Genomic DNA, 21,325 nt, shown 5'->3' with positions numbered 1-21,325 from the left:
AGTATTTCTGGGTTTATAGTCAGTGGGTGAGTGAGTGTAATTGTGAACCACCAGCTGGTTATCATGTAGTTAGTTGTCGAGGTGGATCAGGGAGATAAGATGTTTTCTAACTGTAGTTTTGAAAGTGATGAATGTGTCTGCAGTTCTAGAGTTCTCAGGTAGGGTGTTCCAGATTTTAGGACCTTTGAAATACATTGAATTTTTGTTAAGGTTTAGTCGAATAAGGGGATTGTCATAGAGATGTTTGTGTCTGGTGTTATGCCTATGGATCCTGTCACAACTATCAAGAAAGCATTTTAGGTCAAGGTTAATATTGGAATTTAAGGTCCTGTAGATATAGATTGCACAGTAGTAAGTGTGGATGTTCTGAACACGAAGTAAGTTTAGATCTATGAAAAGTGAGGGGGAAGGGTGTTGCCAGGGATGGGATTTAATGATTATTCTTACTGCGGCTTTTTGTTGGGTTATTATTGGCTTTAGGTGTGTTGCTGCAGTTGATCCCCAAGCACAGCATAGGTGAGGTATGGATATATAAGTGAATGGTATAGTGTGAGAAGGGCAGTTTGCGGCACGTAGTATCGTATCTTGGAGAGGATCCCCACCGTTTTGGATACTTTTTTGGTTGTGTTAAGATATGGGTGCTGAAGTTCAGGTTGTTGTCGAGGTATAGGCCTAGGAATTTGCCCTCATTATGTCTGGTAATTAATGTTGTTGTTTATTATAACGATGTTGAGTTTATCATAGATCTCAATAATTCTAAATATTTTAGAATAATAGGATAATAATATATTAAATAAAAAAATGAAGTTTCCAGTATTATTAATATAATTTATTATTATTATTATTATTATTATTATTATTAGGAAGCGCTAAACCCGTGGGAGTCATACAGCGCCAGTGAAGTGGAAGTTGTCATACTCGATGGTAAGAATGGCAGGAATATATTTGAGCGTCGTTGATGCTGCACACTCAACTAGACGGTCCAGCTGGCACCTCCTAGGAAGGGTAAACTAAGCTAGTGAATAATATATTAATATTGGTAGAATTACCGACAATATGTTAATTTTTCAGGGTGATCGATGGAAGCCTCTGCCTCTGCTGATATTTGGTTCACTGTCAGTCACTGCTGGACTGCTGACACTGCTGCTGCCGGAGACTCTTGGCCGCCGCCTCCCTGAAACAATCCAGGATGGAGAAAACTTTGAAAAGTTTGTCTTCATAATGATTATTTTTTCTACCACATTGTTTATTTCCCATTAATATATGGTGTGCCAAAGAAGGAAGCACATTCTCCATCATTCATTCAGTGGCTGTTTCTTATAAGTCTGTTGACATCACATTACAATTGACGCTCTGAACCATAACATCTTCTAGCAAGTAAGAACATTACTTCTCACCTCCAAAATGCAAGCCTACTTAACCAGTTTTCCTTCATACATGCTATCTTCCTCACACTCTATCATCAGATCCCTCAAACTACTCGTTTCCACTCCGACCTATGGCACTCACATATGTAAGATGGAAGCTCAAGCCCCACCATTTAAAACCTTCGCCCAGGTCTTACAGCCTGTCCTCGGGAATACTTAAAACCATCCCAGATTTATTCACCTTCCTGGCTAATTTATCTTGGCTCGTAGTTTATAAATGACAACACAAGGGAGACACGTTTATTTAGCGTGTCAGCGTGCCTCGTTGTGCTCCGGGTTTTCTCGTGTTTACACGGTCGCTCTTACGTGCTAGAACTTTAATTTGTGCCATCAATCCTATACGATACATCCCTCTAGCGCCTGGAACCAATCTTGGGCGGAAAACATTATATACTGAGTCAAAAAAGGAGAATTAGTATGCAGTACCTAGCAGAGTTTACTGCCAGAGGGGAATCATAGGCCTGTGTTCCGTGTGCAAAATAATAATAATAGAACTTTTCTTTGTCAGAAAAAAGAAAGTCTCCCTGATAACATTGTGCATACATAGTGTATAGTGTATACTACAGTGGCTCCCTAGTATATAGATGATAAAGGCTAAAGTGTCATTTGAAAACAGGTGAATTTGTAAATGAAGTGATAAGCCTATAGAGGCTGGTGCCAGAAGTCGCCAGAAACTTACCACAGTGGTCAGCTGTTTTAATAATCTTCCTGGCCTGCTAGTGTACTCGCATATAATCTAGTGATACCAGTGAATAGCAGAATACAGTGTTGTAGTAGCAACTAACCAGTATTATAATGGTACTTAGTGGAGTGGAGTGACTTTCATTAGTTTCTTTTTTCTTGAAATACCAGACGTATACTGTGAATTTCATATAACCTGTAGTTACCAGCGGTCGCAATATACACAACGAGAAGCAATTATTACTACAGAAAAAGCGTCCTTCCTCCAAATTTCCAACAGTCAACTATAGTGATAATATAGCATTTATTGTGGTGGAGACGAAAAAAACTAGAGAAGCTAGATACAGTGATTGATAAACAAGGGTTGAGGCTCGACCGTTCGTCACTGTAGGAGCTGCCAGAAATCACCGGCTCTTCAACACGCAAGTTATACTTTTGTATCAATTAAATCACATATTACTCGGGTAGATAATTTCAAGTAGATTCTTCATGTGTTAGCCCAAATCACCGACTAGTATGTTTTAAATAAGTGACCCACTGATCAGATCAGATCGACTGGTCCGAACCCTCGACTGGTCCGAACCCTTGATGGTCCGAACCCTTGACTGGTTTCAAACGGATTCGTTGGACAATAAAGCAGACTGTAAACGGATGGGGTTGTAGGCGCCCTTATCAAACACAAAAAATAAATATAAATCAGGAATGTACACGGTAAGCTGTCCAATATACAAGTACAGTTAGAAATAGAAATACAAATAGTTAGAGCTTCATTTAAGGAGGTTATTAATAGAGTATTCAAGAGGTTCCTAGTAGAATTACAGTAAATCAACTATTCAAATCATTATGAAGCTCTGTATAGTCTGCAGTCAATCAAACAAACGGGCTTCCACATGGATAAATTGTCATTTTTGTGGAAATTGGTGTCACGCCCCTTGTGCAGATATCCAAGAACTAGCTACAAGCAGTATTAAAACAGGGAAGTGTTTTTGGGTATGCCCAAATGAGGAAAATCTGTGGACTAAAATCACAAGGGTATTAAAAGAGGATAACATCAAAGCTGCTTTCATAGACAACCTGGAAGCTTTCTACAACAGATGGGAACATAAAAAGTCTGGGCTGAATGGTACTGCCCTTGATACTGGCCATGTAGTCAGAAACTGTAAGGCTGGAGGTGATGTCCTGGTAGTAAGTAAATGCGGGGCTGATAGTGCTGTCCTGGGAGATAGTAATGGTGAAGCTGGAGGTGCTGTCCTGGGAGACAGTAATGGTGAAGCTGGAGGTGCTGTCCTGGGAGACAGTAATGGTGAAGCTGGAGGTGCTGTCCTGGGAGACAGTAATGGTGCAGCTGGAGGTGCTGTCCTGGGAGACAGTAATGGTGAAGCTGGAGGTGCTGTCCTGGGAGACAGTAATGGTGAAGCTGGAGATTTTGTCCAGGTAGTCGGGAATTATACGCAGGAAGGAATACATGTAAATGACCTCATAGGGGACAGAAGCCGTAGTGGGGAAACAAGTGTAGTCAAAGATAAGATAAAACCAATATTGCAAACTAGAAATACCACAGGAAATAGAAAACAAGAGGACTCCACTAGCAATAGTGAGGATATATTACCAAAAACAGCTGGTGGGAGCTCCATTGTTGGTGCTAGGGAGGATAGGAATAAGGCAGGGAAACATGCACCAACAGGGAATACAGTCACAGAAACCCAAGGAAACACTGGTCAGAGAAATAGCATACATCGAACTTAAGCTAAAGGAATCTTATAGGAGTCAGGAATCGCGGGAAGAACTAAAAGCCATAAATGAAATCGAGAGAAACCCAAAGTATTTCTTCTCCTATGCCAAATCAAAGTCGAGAACAACGTCCAGTATTGGGCCCCTACTTAAACAAGATGGGTCCTACACAGATGACAGCAAGGAAATGAGTGAGCTACTCAAGTCCCAATATGACTCAGTTTTTAGCAAGCCGCTAACCAGACTGAGAGTCGAAGATCAAAATGAATTTTTTATGAGAGAGCCACAAAATTTGGTTAACACAAGCCTATCCAATGTTATCCTGACACCAAATGACTTCGAACAGGCGATAAATGACATGCCCATGCACTCTGCCTCAGGGCCAGACTCATGGAACTCCGTGTTCATCAAGAACTGCAAGAAGCCCCTATCACGAGCCTTTTCCATCCTATGGAGAGGGAGCATGGACACGGGGGTCGTCCCACAGTTACTAAAAACAACAGACATAGCCCCACTCCACAAAGGGGGCAGTAAAGCAACAGCAAAGAACTACAGACCGATAGCACTAACATCCCATATCATAAAAATCTTTGAAAGGGTCCTAAGAAGCAAGATCACCACCCATCTAGAAACACAACAGTTACACAACCCAGGGCAACATGGGTTTAGTACAGGTCGCTCCTGTCTGTCTCAACTATTGGATCACTACGACAAGGTCCTAAATGCACTAGAAGATAAAAAGAATGCAGATGTAATATATACAGACTTTGCAAAAGCCTTCGACAAGTGTGACCATGGCGTAATAGCGCACAAAATGCGTGCTGAAGGAATAGCAGGAAAAGTCGGTCGATGGATCTATAATTTCCTCACTAACAGAACACAGAGAGTAGTCGTCAACAGAGTAAAGTCCGAGGCAGCTACGGTGAAAAGCTCTGTTCCACAAGGCACAGTACTCGCTCCCATCTTGTTCCTCATCCTCATATCCGACATAGACAAGGATGTCAGCCACAGCACCGTGTCTTCCTTTGCAGATGACACCCGAATCTGCATGACAGTGTCTTCCATTGCAGACACTGCAAGGCTCCAGGTGGACACCAACCGAATCTTTCAGTGGGCTGCAGAAAACAATATGAAGTTCAACGATGAGAAATTTCAATTACTCAGATATGGTAAACACGAGGAAATTAAATCTTCATCAGAGTACAAAACAAATTCTGGCCACAAAATAAAGCGAAACACCAACGTCAAAGACCTGGGAGTGATCATGTCGGAGGATCTCACCTTCAAGGACCATAACATTGTATCAATCGCATCTGCTAGAAAAATGACAGGATGGATAATGAGAACCTTCAAAACTAGGGAGGCCAAGCCCATGATGACACTCTTCAGGTCACTTGTTCTATCTAGGCTGGAATATTGCTGCACACTAACAGCACCTTTCAAGGCAGGTGAAATTGCTGACCTAGAAAATGTACAGAGAACCTTCACGGCGCGCATAACGGAGATAAAACACCTCAATTACTGGGAGCGCTTGAGGTTCCTAAAACTGTATTCCCTGGAACGCAGGCGGGAGAGATACATGATTATATACACCTGGAAAATCCTAGAGGGACTAGTACCGAACTTGCACACGAAAATCACTCACTACGAAAGCAAAAGACTTGGCAGACGATGCAACATCCCCCCAATGAAAAGCAGGGGTGTCACTAGCACGTTAAGAGACCATACAATAAGTGTCAGGGGCCCGAGACTGTTCAACTGCCTCCCAGCATACATAAGGGGGATTACAAACAGACCCCTGGCAGTCTTCAAGCTGGCACTGGACAAGCACCTAAAGTCGGTTCCTGACCAGCCGGGCTGTGGCTCGTACGTTGGTTTGCGTGCAGCCAGCAGCAACAGCCTGGTTGATCAGGCTCTGATCCACCAGGAGGCCTGGTCACAGACCGGGCCGCGGGGGCGTTGACCCCCGGAACTCTCTCCAGGTAAACTCCAGGTAAACACAACAATAGCTCCAAGCGAGGTATCGCTTGGGTGGCATGTAATTTCTGAAAAAAAAAATGGAGTCATGGTACATGTGCAATATCCACCAATTTTCCACACTGATATTAAAACAGGGAAATGTTTTTGGGTCTGCCCAGGTGACAGAAAACAGTTGCAGCAAATTTCATTTATACTAAAAGAAACACCAACAAAAAAATATATATTTTCTGTGATAATTAGGGTCTCTGTATGACAGTTGGGAAAGTAAAGAGAGTAGGTCAGCTGAAGCTGTCTCCCCTGGTGCTGCCTTGGAAGACAGTGCCTGTAAATATATAGAAATGCATGACAGTGCACCAGATGAAGATAGTGGTCCTGATATTAAAGTAACAGGTAAAGACCAAGACATGCAAGATCCAGAAATACACAATATCACTACCGCTGGCGATGGAAGAATAGGGATGCTGCTGCAAGGAATGATGTTGATACATTACCAGTAATAACTGATGGTGGAGCGATGCTGGTACAGGTGCTGCAGACAGTGGTGGGTTAGGAAACACTACAGTACGGAACCTAGTCACAAGAAATCCCAGCAAATAGAAATCAAATCTGTGTAAATTTTATGTCTTGGGTACCTGTAGGCATGGAATATCTGGGAAAACAGGTGGGACATGCAGTTTTGACCATCCAAAAAAAAAAAAAACCATGCTACGACCGCATGACTAATGGAGAATGCACTTCTTTTTCTTGTAAACTATTTCACACAAAACTGTGTTATTCATCACTCCATGAAAGACAATGTTACAACACATATTGTCAGAAACACCATTTAAAGGGGACCAAAAGGTACAGATCACACAGACCTTGCAAAACAAACCAGGGTAGTTACAACCACTCCAGAGTGAGAGAAAGAGAGACATATTTTTAGTAACAGGAAGAAAAAAACTGGCAGGAAATGACAGAAATACTACATCACCTCGCATCACTACTGGAGTGGAGGCACAGTCAGTGGCCTCCACTCCAGAACAATGGATATTAATGCCAGCAAACAGAACCCTTTACGTACATCAACACATTTGTAATTGCAAATATACAGGGTCTAAAGCCATCAACAAATAACAAAATACCTTCCATCCGTAGACTTGACCTTAACTTCACTAATAATGATGATCTAGTACAAAATATAGCAATATCGAAGACACTCGAATCACAATGTAATGGAAATACAGACCTGTATGCACAAGGCCTCCAACCAGCAAAATGAGATCAGTTATGAGGGTGCCTTCACCAAATTCAACTTCAATAACTGAAACATATAGTGGGATCAAATTAACCATGTCCTAAATGAAACAAGCTGGGAAGATATCCCAAACATGAATCTGAAGAGACCATACAATAAGTGTCAGGGGCCCGAGACTGTTCAACTGCCTCCCAGCATACATAAGGGGGATTACCAACAGACCCCTGGCAGTCTTCAAGCTGGCACTGGACAAGCACCTAAAGTCGGTTCCTGACCAGCCGGGCTGTGGCTCGTACGTTGGTTTGCGTGCAGCCAGCAGCAACAGCCTGGTTGATCAGGCTCTGATCCACCAGGAGGCCTGGTCACAGACCGGGCCCCGGGGGCGTTGACCCCCGGAACTCTCTCCATGTAAACTCCAGGAACCTCTGCCTAGAAAGAATTAACTCTGTGGCACTTGAGAAATGCTCAAGGCATATTTCCCTAAGAAAAAAGAAGAGAAGATGTAAACTAGAAAGAGAGATGCTCCCACTACAGGTGAAGACGAAGAATCACGGAGCTGCTCAAAGGGACCAGTCTATCAAAAATATGGAAGGAGGCACCGGCCAGAGAAATAGGAAAATATCAAACGTAATTCAGTACCTGACCAGTCGGGCTGTGGTTCATATGTCAGTTTGAATGCAGCCAGCAGTAACAGCCTGGTTGATCAGGCCCTCATCCACCGCGAGGCCAGGTCATGGACCGGATCCCGAGGGCGTTGACCTCCGACACACCCTCCAGGTATACCATATAAACAACTCCTACTCTGCTCTGAGTCGAATCTTTTATACCATGACACCACATAATTGCTACACTCCTTATTCTCTATAATATTCACATCACATATTGATCTCAGACGTAATATATCCGCTTGGTAGCGTCCTTATCTTACACATAAAGGATACAGGATCAATTCTTACACCTGCTACCCCTGTTCACCTGGCAGTTCACCTGGGTGATAGCCGACTGTTGTGGGTTGTATCCTGGGGGACAAGATTAACTCAGAGTGCCTGAAACCCTCTACATATTATTATTATAATCAAAAAGAAGTGCTAAGCCACAAGGGCTATACAGCGCTGCAGGGTAGGGAAGGAAGCGAGGGTATTGGGTGGTAGAAGGGGGGAGGGATGATCAGTAGGTTACAGAAAACAGCGGGGCAGGGAATAGTGCGGGGTTAGAGGGCAGCAAGAGATTGAGGTAGAAAGGGCTGAAGATATCATCAGAGTTTGTGAAGTAAGTCAGTTGTTGTCAAAAAGTCAATGAGAGAGTCCGGATGAAAGGTGGGTCCATCAGTGAGAAGGGAAGATAAAGAGAGAGCAGCGGAGCGAAGATGACGTTGGAGGTATATTCTGCGTGCTCATTGATAAAGTGGGCAGTCTAATAGAATGTGGCTAACCGATAATGGAACCTGAAAATTCTCACAGAGAGGAGCAGGGTGCCTCTTCATGAGATAACCATGAGTAAGACGAGTATGGCCAATGCGAAGACGGGAGAGAGTAGTCTCCCAACCTCGACACTGGTGACAAGAAGACGGCCAGTAGCCTACACTCGGTTTAATAGATTGAAGTTTGCTACCGAGCAGAGTAGACCAACGTTGTTGCCAATGGGTGTGAAGGTGGGTAGCTATTGCAGCAAAATAGTCCGTAAATGGAACACCTCTATATGAAACTGCTGACCGCGCAGCAGTGTCTGCCTGTTCATTGCCCTGTACGTCAACATGACCAGGGACCCAACAAAAAACAATATCTTTATGCTTGAAAGAGATGCAGAGTAGCCAAAGTTGGATACGGAGGACTAAGGGGTGAGGTGTATTAAATTTCTGTATAGCCTGTAAAGCACTAAGGGAGTCTGAGACAACCACAAATGATGACATAGGCATAGATGCAATATGGATAAGTGCTGCAAGAATGGCATACAATTCAGCAGTAAAGATACTAGCCGAAGATAGTAAATGCCCTCGTACGATGCTGCCCGGAAACACTGCTGTGAATCCTACGCCGTCAGAAGACTTAGAGCCATCTGTGTACACTGCAATGGCATGAGAATGAGAGAGGAAGTGGTCAAGAAAAAGAGAGCGGGAAGCTACTGTAGACAGTTGGGCTTTCGAGCAAGGGAGTGAGAAAGAACAGACTCGAAAAGCTGGAACTTCCCACGGGGGTAGGGAAAAGTGAGTTGCTTCATGTACATAGAGAGGTGGTAATTGAAGAGAAGAGCGAATGTAGGTGAAGGGAGAAGGGATGGAGCAAACAGGGACGGCAAACAAATGTCTACTAATATCGGTGACCATTCTATAAATGGAAGGATTGCAGAGATCGTGAGAGTGTACATAGTAGGGAAGGCAATGGGCATCATGGCGATCGGATAAGGATGGAACGTTCGCTTCTGCATAGAGGCTCTCAACAGGGGAAGAGCAAAACGCACCAAGGCATAAACGTAATCCTTGGTGATGAATGGGGTTAAGGCTAGAGAGAGTAGCAGGAGAGGCCGCTGAATAGATCTGGTCACCATAATAAAGTTTCGATAAAATGAGGGCGGAATGTAGGTGAAGGAGAGTTCAGCTCCCCATGAAAGATGAGCAAGGATTTTAAGAAGGTTCAGCTGGCTGTGACAAGTTGCCTTCAGAGAGGTAATGTGAGGTTTCCAGGATAACCTACGGTCAAAGAGGAGGCCTAGAAACCTGACTGTATCACGTTCAGGGATACGAGAACCATAGAGGTACAAAGGATGATCGGAGATGACAGAGCGTCTAGTGAAAGTAATTTGGCGAGTTTTGGTACTGGAAAATTTAAACTCATGTGTGGTGGCCCAATTGGAAACACGGTCGACCACATGTTGGAGAGAAACTGTAATGAGGTGACAGTCAGCGCCTGCACATACAATAGCGATGTCATCAACATAGAGTGATGACCAAATATTGGATGAAAGACTAGAGGCCAAATCATTTATAGCAAGGAGAAAAAGTGTTGTGCTCAGAACACATCTCTGGGGGACACCTTCAGCTTGGATAAAGTCCGGGGAGAGCACATTATTAACCCGAACACGTAAATGTCTGTCAGTTAAAAAGTTCTTAATTAAGGATTGTAGATTGCCTCGAAGGCCTAAGGAGTGGGCTTGGGCCAAAATATTATACATCCAAGTTGTGTCATATGCCTTCTCAAGGTCAAAAAATATGGCAATAACTGAGTGGTTATTCGCAAAGGCATTACAAACATATGTATCCAAGCGTAGTAAGGGGTCTATGGTAGAACGGCCCTCACGAAAGTCATATTGACGAGTGGAGAGACTGTTGTGTGTCTCTAAATACCACACTAAACGTCTATTTACCAGGCGTTCCATCACTTTGCAAATTGCACTGGTAAGAGCAATGGGACGATAGTGGGAGACTTCATGTCCCGTAGTACCCAGTTTGCGGAAAAGGAGAACAATGGCAGATTTCCACAGCTGTGGAAGAGCTCCCTGTGACCAAATAAGATTGAAAAGGCGTAATAGGGTTGCAAGGGCTGACTGATGTAAATGTTGTAGCATACGAATATGAATGTCGTCGGGCCCAGCTGCCGATGATCGGCAAGCTGAGAGTGTTGCCTCCAGTTCCTGAAGTGTAAAAGGCACATTATACTGTTCTTCTCTGAGAGAAGAAAAGTCCAAGGGTTGCTAACTCTCTGGCAGACTTTGAAGAAAGAAACGAGGAGCATAGATGGAGCCCCTGAGAAATACGGACCAGATGATTGCCAATTTCATAGGCAACATCTAGTGGGTTTGCTATATCAACACCGGCAACTCGCAGAACAGGAGCCGGGTCAGGAGAATATTTACCACTCAGTTTTCGTACTTTTTTCCAGACTGCACTCATAGAGGAAGCAGAGGTGATGGTGGAGACATAATCTCGCCAGCAAGTGTGTTTAGCATCACGGATGACACAGTGAGCGATCGCACGCTTCTGCTTAAAATCAAGAAGTCTCTCCATGGTTCTATTGTACCGGTACCTGCCCCACGCAGCGTGTTTCAAACGTACTGCACGAGCACAAGCAGGAGACCACCAAGGCACACATTTCTGAGAATGCCTGCCCAAAGTTTGGGGTATAGAATGAGAAACTGTGGTTAAAATGGAGGACGAGAAGAGGTGTAAAAGCTCATCAGTGGAGGACGAAGAAGGAACCTCACTAAAAACAGTTGTGAGTAAAGGTTCCAATTTGCCTGATCAAATTGCCAGCATGGGTTATGAAGAGGTGGTGAATATGAAGGGGAAGTAAGAATGATTGGAAAATGATCGCTGTCATGTAAATTCAGGAGAACAGACCAGGTGAAGTCTAATGCGGCAGAGGAAGAGCAGACTGAGAGATCAATGCAAGAGAGAGTATGAGTCCAAGGATCAAAATTGGTGTCAGTACCTGTATTTAAAACATGGAGGGGGTGGGTAGCAAGTAAAGCCTCTAGCTGAATGCCACGGGAATCACAGTGAGACCCCCCCAGAGGAAATGATGGGCATTAAATCACCAAGTAACAAAAGTGGTGGCGGTAATGACGAAACAAGAAAGGCAATATCTGGGATAGATAATGCCCGAGAAGGAGAGAGATACAAAGAACAGAGTGTATACCACCTATGCAAGTGGATACGGACTGCTGTGTAATGCAGCGAAGTACGAACAAATAGCTGATGGTACGGAATATCAGTGCGTAGAAGAAGGGCACTTTCATTAAAGGTCCCATCAGGAAAAGGATCTGAAGAATACAATAAATTACAGCCTGAGATGGGAGAGATAACGGCAGAGTGTAATTTTGGTTCCTGTAAGCATACACCAACAGGGGAAAACTGGGAGAGCAACATCTGAAGCTCACCCCAATTACCCCTGAGGCCGCGAATATTCCACTGTAAATAGGCCATGATTGGCCATGATCCGCAGGTAAAGGTACCTATGGATTAGAGGGGTTAGAAAAGTCCACATGCGATAGCAAAGGAAAACGTTCAAGTAGCGAAGGAATGGTGCATTGTGAAGAAAGGAGTTGTGCAGATGGAGAAGAGGAAAGAGGAGGAACAGAGGGTGGATCAGTGTCCATTGATGGTTTGGTCTCTGCAATATATTCAGAGATTGCTTCAAGTGTTTCGGAGTTCAGAGACGTCATATGGGTGACAATATTGGAGATGGAAGGAGGAGTTTGAGTGAAGATCGGAGCTGTAATGGACTGTACCAAGGTATGGGGGGGGGCGAAAGGGTGGAGAGAACTGGAGAAGTGTGGGAGGGGACAGAAGAGGCAGAAACCTGGGAGGTGACAGGGGAGGAAGGCACAGTACGAGGAGGAGGATGAACCTCCACACTTGTAACAGAGCCAGTGAAAGGGAAAGACTCAGGTACAGAGACCGGGAAGGTAAAATGTGGAGGTAGATGAAGGGAAGGAGGGGTTAAAGGAGGTTTTTTGGGCCTCTGAGAAGTAGAGGGACAATTGAGAGGAGGTGTCGTTCGAGGTCTTGTCGATACCGGGGTTTGTGAGGGAGGACACGAAGAAGTGAGGACAGACTGAGGAGTTGAAGTAGGGACGTCTGAGCCCAGGACAGCAAAAGAATTAGATACAGGAGTGACTATGGGACTGGCAACCACAGAGGAGGCTGCAGAAGATGTGACCCCAGAAGTGGGGGGACGCTTTGAAACACGAGAATAAGAAACACGGGGCAGTCTCCCTTGGAGGCGGAAATGAGAAACTGCCATAGCATAAGGGAGACCTTCTGCCTCTTTGAGGCAACGAATTTCCCTCTCATTTAAATAGACTTGGCAACGGCGAGAGTACGAAGGGTGAGCCTCATGACAATTAAGGCAAGAGGGAGTTCGACTGCAAGATGTATTAGAATGGTCATCGGCACCACAGACTGGGCATTCGGCTATAGATCTGCAATATTTGCTGGGTGGCCAAATCGATTTGAGACACTTATGCAACACATGGGAATCTTTATTGAAGAAACGTTTCGCCACACAGTGGCTTCATCAGTTCAATACAAAGTAGAATGGGAAAGGAGAGGAGAAGTTTGAGGTAATCAGTCCCTCAACCTGGAATCGATGTGTTCAGTCCATCACTCTTGTAGGAAGTGCAGCATAGGGCCAGAGAGGTGGCTTATATACTGCAGTGAGATGGGTTGAAGCAGGAGGAGGTGGGATCACAGTGGGACCTGCCACTAGTGTAAGTAGGTCGTCGTCCAAAGGTTGGGCAAGCGTTGAAGTCTCTGTACCAAGATCCCATGATGTTGCCATGTCTGACAGATGTGATGAATGGTTTTGAAAACCGACAAGTTGAAGATTTGAGACACTTATGCAACACATGGGAATCTTTATTGAAGAAACGTTTCGTCACACAGTGGCTTCATCAGTCCAATACTTTGCATTGGACTGATGATGGACTGAACACATCGATTCCAGATTGAGGGACTGATTACCTCAAACTTCTCCTCTCCTTACCCATTTCTACTTTGTATTGGACTGATGAAGCCACTGTGTGGCGAAACGTTTCTTCAATAAAGATTCTCATGTGTTGCATAAGTGTCTCAAATCTTCAACTTGTCGGTTTTCAAAACCATTCATCACATCTGTCAGACATGGCAACATCATGGGATCTTGGTACAAAGACTTCAACGCTTGCCCAACCGTTGGACGACGACCTACTTACACTAGTGGCAGGTCCCACTGTGATCCTGCCTCCTCCTGCTTCAGCTCATCTCACTGCAGTATATAAGCCACCTCTCTGGCCCTATGCTGCACTTCCTACAAGAGTGATGGACTGAACACATCGATTCCAGGTTGAGGGACTGATTACCTCAAACTTCTCCTCTCCTTACCCATTTCTACTTTGTATTGGACTGATGAAGCCACTGTGTGGCGAAACGTTTCTTCAATAAAGATTCCCATGTGTTGCATAAGTGTCTCAAATCTTCAACTTGTCGGTTTTCAAAACCATTCATCACAATTCCTACACTGCTGTGGTGTAGGGATCACCTTCCGAACTTGTAACCGATGTCCTGCTACATAAACAGAGGATGGGAGTTCACGGCTGCCAAAAGTTAAACGAGCCACATTGCAAGGGTATCGTCTTCACCCGCGGGCAGGAAGAACATAAGTGTCTACCTTGAGAATTGGGAGATTTTAGAGTTCCAGCTGTTCGAGAATGTCAGTGCCACATGTCTGGAAATTCTGTTGGACTATGGTATGGGGAAGAATAACAGTACCACTACAAGAATTGAGGGAATGATGTGTTTTTCGATAGTGATAGGAATAGTATCGATATGTGAAAGAAGAGAAAGATCATGAGCTTGGGTAGAATTCTGGACTGTGATGATGCGCATACCACTCTTAAGAGCATGAAAGGAAATATCTCTACCAACGTGGCGTAGGAGCGCTTTGCCAATACTATGGTCGGAAAGATAGGCAGTAGAAGAAGTCGGTCTTAATGCAAAGAATTTAGTCCATTGTGTGGTCCGAAACTGAGTGTGGAGAGGGAGTGCATGACTTGTCGGTCTTTTCCGAGTAGAGAGGGAAGGTAACGAAGTAACATCATTAGGAGATTGTCGTTGATGTTTAGAAGTGGGACCAGAGTCGGTCCGACTTGGGATGGGTTGGCGATTCGAAAATCGCCGCACCGTAGAGGGAGAAGCCAGAAGCATAGTCAAAGGAGAGTGGAGGTCAGACAAATCGAAGGAGTCAGTGGAAGCCCCGGTACCTGAGGCAGGTGAGGAAACAGCACCAGCAAGAGGTACAGGGGCCTTAGGAATGTCCAAAGAGTGGCCAAAAGATGAGGCAAGGTCAGAACGGGGTGCGGTAACAATAAGGGGCCCGGGGGTAGTGGGGTCATGGATCGGGTACTCCATGGTTAGGTTACTTCTTTCTTTTTGTTTTTAAGAAAAAAAGAAAGAAGAAAAGAAAGTAAAAATAAAAAAGAGAATGACAAAAGGGGGGACCGGGGAGGGATAGTTCGTAGGAGGAATGAAAGGGCCAGAAATCTCCCTCCGCGCCCAAGAGGACCTCAGCACCGCAAGTAGCGCAGATGCAGCATGGAACCCATGCCATACCCTACCCATCATGCCAGTAAACCAGCAATCCGGGATAGCAACCTCACATCTACCGAGCTACCTCGGTGGACAAAAGAGAGGGCGGCCGGATATCCGCCACATAGCATACTTCCTTCGGCCACCACCCCTGCAATCCGAAAGGTGGCTTCCAGAGATACACCCATCGCCCGAAAGACACCCAAAGCCACCCTCCAGGATACCGGAGAGGGATCGGGACATCCTCGGGCAATCCAGATTCCATGGCAAACTACGCCACCGCCAAGAACCTCAATGGAGTGGGATGGACCCCGGTACCCTTTCCCCTACCTAGGAGGAGGAAATGAAAAAGGGGAGGATGGGGAGGATGGGAGAGGAAAGGGGAGATTGGGGGGTAATTAGGTTCGGTCTGAGGAAGGAGACCGACAGGTCTAATTCCTAAGACCAAGAGCCTCTTCACCATGCCAAGGAGCCCCCCTTGAAGAGGAAACCCTCTACATAACAAGGGACTTTTTGAAAAGTATAACAATTGTGCACACTAGATCTATATCTTCTCTTCTTTTTTTTTTAATAAAGATTATTATTATTATTATTATTATTATTATTACATTCTTCGGGAGGGCTAAACACATGGGGTTATACAGCGCCAGGGGTAATGGAAGCCAGTAGGGTTCGATCAGAGAAAGGAAGGTCAAATTCAGTTTCTTGGATCAAGAGCCCCTCACCGGCATCAAGGAGCCTCCCTAGAGGAAACAATATCAGCACTGTCTCAAGTCTTCTCACTGCAGTGTTCTATCACCAAATTTCACATCCATATAAAGGTGCTGCCATAATTATAGTGCAGGTCATGAATCACACCCATACAAAGGTACTGCCACCACTATAGTACAGTTCTGAGTTTTGCTTCCATTTATAAATTTCATTTTTTCCACACTCATCAGTACTCCATCATCTTTCTTTCATGTGTTCCATAAGCCACTTCGTCATTCAAACTCATCGTTCAAGTCATCACTTCATAATATCTAAATACATTGACTTTCTCCTTACTGCTTCCCTCCGGTCTAGACATTCTCTCTTTTATCACCTTGCTCTTTTCTGTGATCTCTTTTAGGTTCCTTCTGCTACTTATGTTAAAAAAAATCTTCTTTCTAATGGTATCCAGAACCGACAAGTTGATGGACAAGACAAAAGTGCAACACTTAAATATATTGTGGAGAGATTTCACCCACCAGCGACTTCATCAGTGCAGTGTAGAGAATAATACTGGAGACGATGGAAGACGTTAAGTAGGTGATTAGTCTCTAAGTCTTGATGAATCTTAGATTCAGTAAGATTGGCAAGTCTGAGACTCATCAAGACTGGTGAGCCTCAGATTCATTAATACTGATGATCTGAACATCTTTCAAGACTAGGGAAGCGATCATTCGAAAATACTTCATATCTTCAAAAGTCTCCAACAGATTTATTAAGGTTGAGGGACTGATCACCTCAAACTATTCCATGTCTTCCACCGTCTGTACTGGACTGGCGAAACTTCTCCGCAATGAAGATACTAAAGTGTTGTAAACGTGTCTATTACACTTTCCCATGAAATCCTAATACTCTTGTCGTTGTGTTCTTTTCAGAATCTGGTTGGAAGCTGAAGATAATGAAATGAAGAATGATATGAAGCTGCTACAAGCTCTTGCTGACAACCAGGACAGTCCTCACCAGGACAGTCCTCACCAGGACAGTCCTCACCAGGACAGCCCTCACCAGGACAGTCCTCACCAGGACAGTCCTCAACAGGACAGTCCTCACCAGGACAGTCCTCACCAGGACAGCCCTCACCAGGACAGTCCTCACCAGGACAGTCCTCACCAGGACAGTCCTCACCAGGACAGTCCTCACCAGGACAGTCCTCAACAGGACAGTCCTCACCAGAACAGTCCTCACCAGGACAGCCCTCACCAGGACAGTCCTCACCAGGACAGTCCTCACCAGGACAGTCCTCACCAGGACAGCCCTCAACAGGACAGTCCTCACCAGGACAGCCCTCACCAGGACAGTCCTCACCAGGACAGTCCTCACCAGGACAGTCCTCACCAGGACAGCCCTCACCAGGAAACATCAACCACAGCAGATGCTCAAATTCAGAAGGAAGATCACAGTATAAAAGTGCCAGAGGGAAGCTCTTTAGAAAATAAAAATTTCATTGCTGTATAAACAACAACACTTATAAATACTAAAGATTTTAATGATCACAAGGTATCATGTACTACATATCTCAGAACACTGTTGAATGACTACCCATTTTAAGATGGACTTTCACTTGACCACATCTGTGTCCCGTCAAACGCTTTTATAGCAAAATTTTATTCACACTTTCACTGTTTATGATGACACATATGTAGCTTCAAGAGCTGACCTGTGCTCCTGACACAGTGTACTTCTTGTATAAAAATTTCAAATTTCCATTGGTGTGTGTGTGTGTGTGTGTGTGTGTGTGTGTGGACTCACCTACTTGTGGTTGCAGGGGTAGATTCACAGCTCCTGACCTGTACTCACCTATTTGCTCACCTATTTGTGGTTGCAGGGGTCGAGTCACAGCTCCTGGCCCCGCCTCTTCGCTGATTGCTACTAGGTCCTCTCTCTCCCTGCCCCATGAGCTCTATCATACCTCGCCTTAAAACTATGTATGGTTCCCGCCTCCACTACTTCACTTTCTAGGCTATTCCATGGCCTGACAACTCTATGACTGAAGAAATACTTCCTAACATCCCTTTGATTCATCTGAGTCTTCAACTTCCAATTGTGACCTCTTGTTTCTGTGTCCCACTCTGACACCTCGTTGCGTACCATGACTCGTTGTTGCCTCCCTGTCAGATATTCTCTGATCCATTGCAGTGCCTTTCCTGTTATGTGTGCCTGATCCTCTAGCTTTTGCAGTAACCTCTTGTGAGGAACTGTGTCGAAGGCCTTCTTGCAGTCCAAAAAAAATGCAGTCGATCCACCCCTCTCTCTCTTGTCTTACTTCTGTCACCTTGTCATAAAACTCCAGTAGGTTTGTGACACAGGATTTTCCTTCCCTGAAACTGTGCTGGTTGTCAATTATACACTTGTTTCTTTCCAGGTGCTCCACCACTCTCCTCCTGATGATCTCCATGACCTTGCATATTATACACGTTAGTGATACAGGTCTGTAGTTTAGTGCCTCATGTCTGTCTCCCTTTTTAAAAATTGGGACTACATTTGCCATCTTCCATACCTCAGGGAGTTGCCCAGTTTCAATTGATGTGTTGAAGATCTTTGTTAATGGCACACACAGTATCTCTGCTCCCTCTTTAAGGACCAACGGAGAGTTGTTGTCTGGTCCCACCGCCTTTGAGGTGTCATGTTCGCATAGCAGCTTCTTCACCTCCTCCTTGGTTATATGTACCTCATCCTGCACTTGCTGGTGTGCCCCCCTGTTCTGATTTCCTGGAGTCCTACTGGTTTCCACTGTTAATACTTCTTTAAATCTGTGTGTGTGTGTGTGTGTGTGTGTGTGTGTGTGTGTGTGTGTGTGTGTGTGTGTGTGTGTGTGTGTGTGTGTGTGTGTATTTTATTAGTGGAGAGTAAGATCCAGCTCCTGGGTCTCACCTCAGTTATGTCATACCTACAGACAATTCCATATGAGAGTGAGTACACAACCTAGTATGTTCGACTCGCTCGTAACTTATACACAGACATTTCTTGAACATCTGTGTTTCAGTGTTCATGTTCGTCTTCATTCTGAACTTGTCACTTCAAATATCTTCTATTTTGTGTTCATGTCTTTTGAATCTTATTTTAAAAGATTAATCATACTGTATCCCCATACTGTGTTAGTATGGTATTCACTCTAGCTCTTGGACCCTGCTTCTTAACTACCCGACTGAATAAGGTTTCATAAGGAGTGTGTGTACTTCCTTCATTTTCCTTTAATATTAATGGGCAAGAAGAGGCGCTGATGTAGACTTGGCTGCACAAAATATTTAAGGATGTAAAATGTTATAAATTTAATGGACCACTAAGCATAAGGTTGTAATATATGTGTTTTTAATTTTCTGTTGTCACTATGTATCTCTGCTTTGTTTTGTTGGTGTGACTGCAAGCGGCAGATTAGATTTAGATTTTGCCACCGAAGTGGCTAGCTTATTGTGCACCTCATATCCATCCTGTGGAGGGTAGCGCAAGAGCATATGGATACACAGAAGGCTTAAGAACTAGCGTCCCGAAAGCGTTAACAGGAGTACATCTCGGATTCTATCAACAGTTCACTTAACTGTTACAAGCAAATTTAGCAAATTTGTTTAATATATCTGGTATCTTATTTGCATTAATAAGATGTACACGCAGTAATGGTGCATCAAACTTTAGCTCTAAGAAGTAGCTACTGAGGCTGCGAGTCACTGAACACTCTGACTTTTATATTCTAAATAATTCACAATTTATGTAGATCTGAGTCATAGCTGATACTACTCCAGCACAAATTCAACGAGTTGTCTCAAGTTTCCTCTCCAGAGTGTGATCTAACACTGAATAACACTAGTCGTAAGATGGAGACTTTTTATTTATTGGATTTATTTACTTTTAGAAGTCCTGTCATGTTGCTGTACAGAAAATACAAAGTAACAGCTATACAGCAGTGTATGGTGGTGGATGCTGACACATACAAGACAGCTATACACCAGTGTATGGTGGTGGATGCTGACACATACAAGACAGCTATACACCAGTGTATGGTGGTGGATGCTGACACATACAAGACAGCTGTACACCAGTGTATGGTGGTGGATGCTGACACATACAAGACAGCTGTACACCAGTGTATGGTGGTGGATGCTGACACATACAAGACAGCTGTACACCAGTGTATGGTGGTGGATGCTGACACATACAAGACAGCTGTACACCAGTGTATGGTGGTGGATGCTGACACATACAAGACAGCTGTACACCAGTGTATGGTGGTGGATGCTGACACATACAAGACAGCTGTACACCAGTGTATGGTGGTGGATGCTGACACATACAAGACAGCTGTACACCAGTGTATGGTGGTGGATGCTGACACATACAAGACAGCTGTACACCAGTGTATGGTGGTGGATGCTGACACATACAAGACAGCTGTACACCAGTGTATGGTGGTGGATGCTGACACATACAAGACAGCTGTACACCAGTGTATGGTGGTGGATGCTGACACATACAAGACAGCTGTACACCAGTGTATGGTGGTGGATGCTGACACATACAAGACAGCTGTACACCAGTGTATGGTGGTGGATGCTGACACATACAAGACAGCTGTACACCAGTGTATGGTGGTGGATGCTGACACATACAAGACAGCTGTACACCAGTGTATGGTGGTGGATGCTGACACATACAAGACAGCTGTACACCAGTGTATGGTGGTGGATGCTGACACATACAAGACAGCTGTACACCAGTGTATGGTGGTGGATGCTGACACATACAAGACAGCTGTACACCAGTGTATGGTGGTGGATGCTGACACATACAAGACAGCTGTACACCAGTGTATGGTGGTGGATGCTGACACATACAAGACAGCTGTACACCAGTGTATGGTGGTGGATGCTGACACATACAAGACAGCTGTACACCAGTGTATGGTGGTGGATGCTGACACATACAAGACAGCTGTACACCAGTGTATGGTGGTGGATGCTGACACATACAAGACAGCTGTACACCAGTGTATGGTGGTGGATGCTGACACATACAAGACAGCTGTACACCAGTGTATGGTGGTGGATGCTGACACATACAAGACAGCTGTACACCAGTGTATGGTGGTGGATGCTGACACATACAAGACAGCTGTACACCAGTGTATGGTGGTGGATGCTGACACATACAAGACAGCTGTACACCAGTGTATGGTGGTGGATGCTGACACATACAAGACAGCTGTACACCAGTGTATGGTGGTGGATGCTGACACATACAAGACAGCTGTACACCAGTGTATGGTGGTGGATGCTGACACATACAAGACAGCTGTACACCAGTGTATGGTGGTGGATGCTGACACATACAAGACAGCTGTACACCAGTGTATGGTGGTGGATGCTGACACATACAAGACAGCTGTACACCAGTGTATGGTGGTGGATGCTGACACATACAAGACAGCTGTACACCAGTGTATGGTGGTGGATGCTGACACATACAAGA

General features: G+C 44.6%; 2 protein-coding genes across 2 annotated transcripts in view; one reads left to right on the top strand and one right to left on the bottom strand.

Moving 5' to 3' along the window:
* The window catches only part of LOC128688062 (intraflagellar transport protein 74 homolog), a 694,157-nt gene that overhangs the window by 334,391 nt on the left and 338,441 nt on the right, over positions 1-21,325 (bottom strand). The gene's annotated exons all lie outside the window — the stretch shown is intronic.
* On the top strand, positions 635-19,907 carry LOC138852524 (paternally-expressed gene 3 protein-like). The gene is made up of 3 exons (XM_070083828.1): positions 635-664; positions 1,072-1,208; positions 16,741-19,907. The coding sequence occupies exons 1-3, from the start codon at positions 635-637 to the stop codon at positions 17,318-17,320; spliced, it is 747 nt and encodes a 248-aa protein (XP_069939929.1). The 3' UTR covers positions 17,321-19,907.

Source organism: Cherax quadricarinatus, chromosome 10 (assembly GCF_038502225.1).
Source record: "Cherax quadricarinatus isolate ZL_2023a chromosome 10, ASM3850222v1, whole genome shotgun sequence".
NCBI classification, from domain to species: domain Eukaryota; kingdom Metazoa; phylum Arthropoda; class Malacostraca; order Decapoda; family Parastacidae; genus Cherax; species Cherax quadricarinatus.
Note: the sequence above shows the minus strand (reverse complement) of the source record. Positions and strands in the feature narration are given on the sequence as shown.